The sequence below is a fragment of the Onychostruthus taczanowskii genome, unplaced genomic scaffold, assembly GCF_017590055.1.
Source record: "Onychostruthus taczanowskii isolate IOZ18803 unplaced genomic scaffold, ASM1759005v1 scaffold977, whole genome shotgun sequence".
NCBI lineage: Eukaryota > Metazoa > Chordata > Aves > Passeriformes > Passeridae > Onychostruthus > Onychostruthus taczanowskii.
In genome coordinates this window covers 1-1,243 of record NW_024507846.1, presented here as the reverse complement: position 1 = coordinate 1,243, position 1,243 = coordinate 1, and the positions used below count along the sequence as shown (strand labels likewise).

The 1,243-nt window shown below is 63.0% G+C and overlaps 1 protein-coding gene across 1 annotated transcript in view; it reads right to left on the bottom strand.

Annotated features, from left to right (window-relative positions):
- Positions 1-1,152, bottom strand: part of LOC121348050 (procollagen galactosyltransferase 1-like) — a 10,283-nt gene extending 9,131 nt beyond the window's left edge. The window contains exons 1-2 of the mRNA XM_041427194.1: positions 965-1,152; positions 94-298 (exon numbers count right to left, since the gene is read on the bottom strand). Coding sequence (XP_041283128.1) covers positions 94-298; positions 965-1,123 — 364 coding nt within the window. The 5' untranslated portion in view covers positions 1,124-1,152. The remainder of the gene's footprint in view (positions 1-93; positions 299-964) is intronic.
- Between the last annotated feature and the right edge of the window lie 91 nt (positions 1,153-1,243).

Below are 1,243 nucleotides of genomic sequence, written 5' to 3'. Positions count from 1 at the left end.
AACCCAACCCAACCATCCCAACCCAACCCAACCCAACAATCCCAACCCAACTCAACCCAACCCAACAATCCCAATGCCCATCCTCATCCTCACCGGCGTGCCGGCAGGCGGCGGCAAAGACGATGATGTCGTCGAAGGCGCCGCTGTAGCCAGGCGGGGGCGGGTGGAAGGCCAGGCTCTGCGAGCGCTCGCGCCGCAGGTCCAGCAGGAAGGTGGAGTGCACCATCGGCACCGCGAAGCAGCCCCGGCGCTCCCGGCGCCGGATCGGCAGGTAGGCGGGGGTGCGGCGGTAATAGCCCTGCGGACGGGAGTGACCACCAGAGTGACCACCAGAGTGACCACCAGGTGTGACCACTGGGAATGGGGAGTGACCACTGGAGTGACCACTGGAAGTGGGGAGTGACCACCAGGAGTGACCACCGGGAGTGACCACTAGGAGTGACCACCGGGAGTGACCACCGGGAGTGACCACTGGGAATGGGGAGTGACCACCAGGAGTGACCACTGGAAATGGGGAGTGACCACCAGAGTGACCACTAGGAATGGGGAGTGACCACCAGGAGTGACCACCGGGAGTGACCACTGGGAATGACCACTGGGAATGGGGAGTGACCACTGGGAGTGACCACCAGGAGTGACCACTGAGAGTGACCACTGGAATGGGGGGAGTGACCACTGGGAATGGCCATTGAGAACAGGGAGTGACCACTGGGAGTCACCATTGGGAGTGACCACTGGAATGAGGGAGTGACCACTGGGAATGGGGAGTGACCACTGGAATGGGGGAGTGACCACTGGGAGTGACCATGGGGAGTGACCACTGGAACGGGGGAGTGACCACTGGGAGTGACCACTGAGAGTGGGGGAGTGACCCTGACAGTGCCACACCCTCACCTGTGCCCCATTCTCACCTGTCAGTGCCCCTCCCTCACCTGTGTCCCACCTGACCCGTCCGTGCCCTCACCTGGGGGGTGATGCCGCACCAGAAGTTGGAGTAGGCCGCGCGCGAGTCGAGCATCGGGGCCACCACGGTTCTGTTCTCGGCCACCAGCACGGCCAGCGTGTCGGGGTTCACCAGGACATTGTCTGCGTCCAGGAACTGGGACGGGGGGACATGTGACATACCTGTGACACACCTGTGATACCCCTGGGACACACCTGTCACACACCTGGGACACCTGGGACACATCTGGGACACTCCTGTGACACACCTGGAACACCTGGGACACACCTGGGACACCCC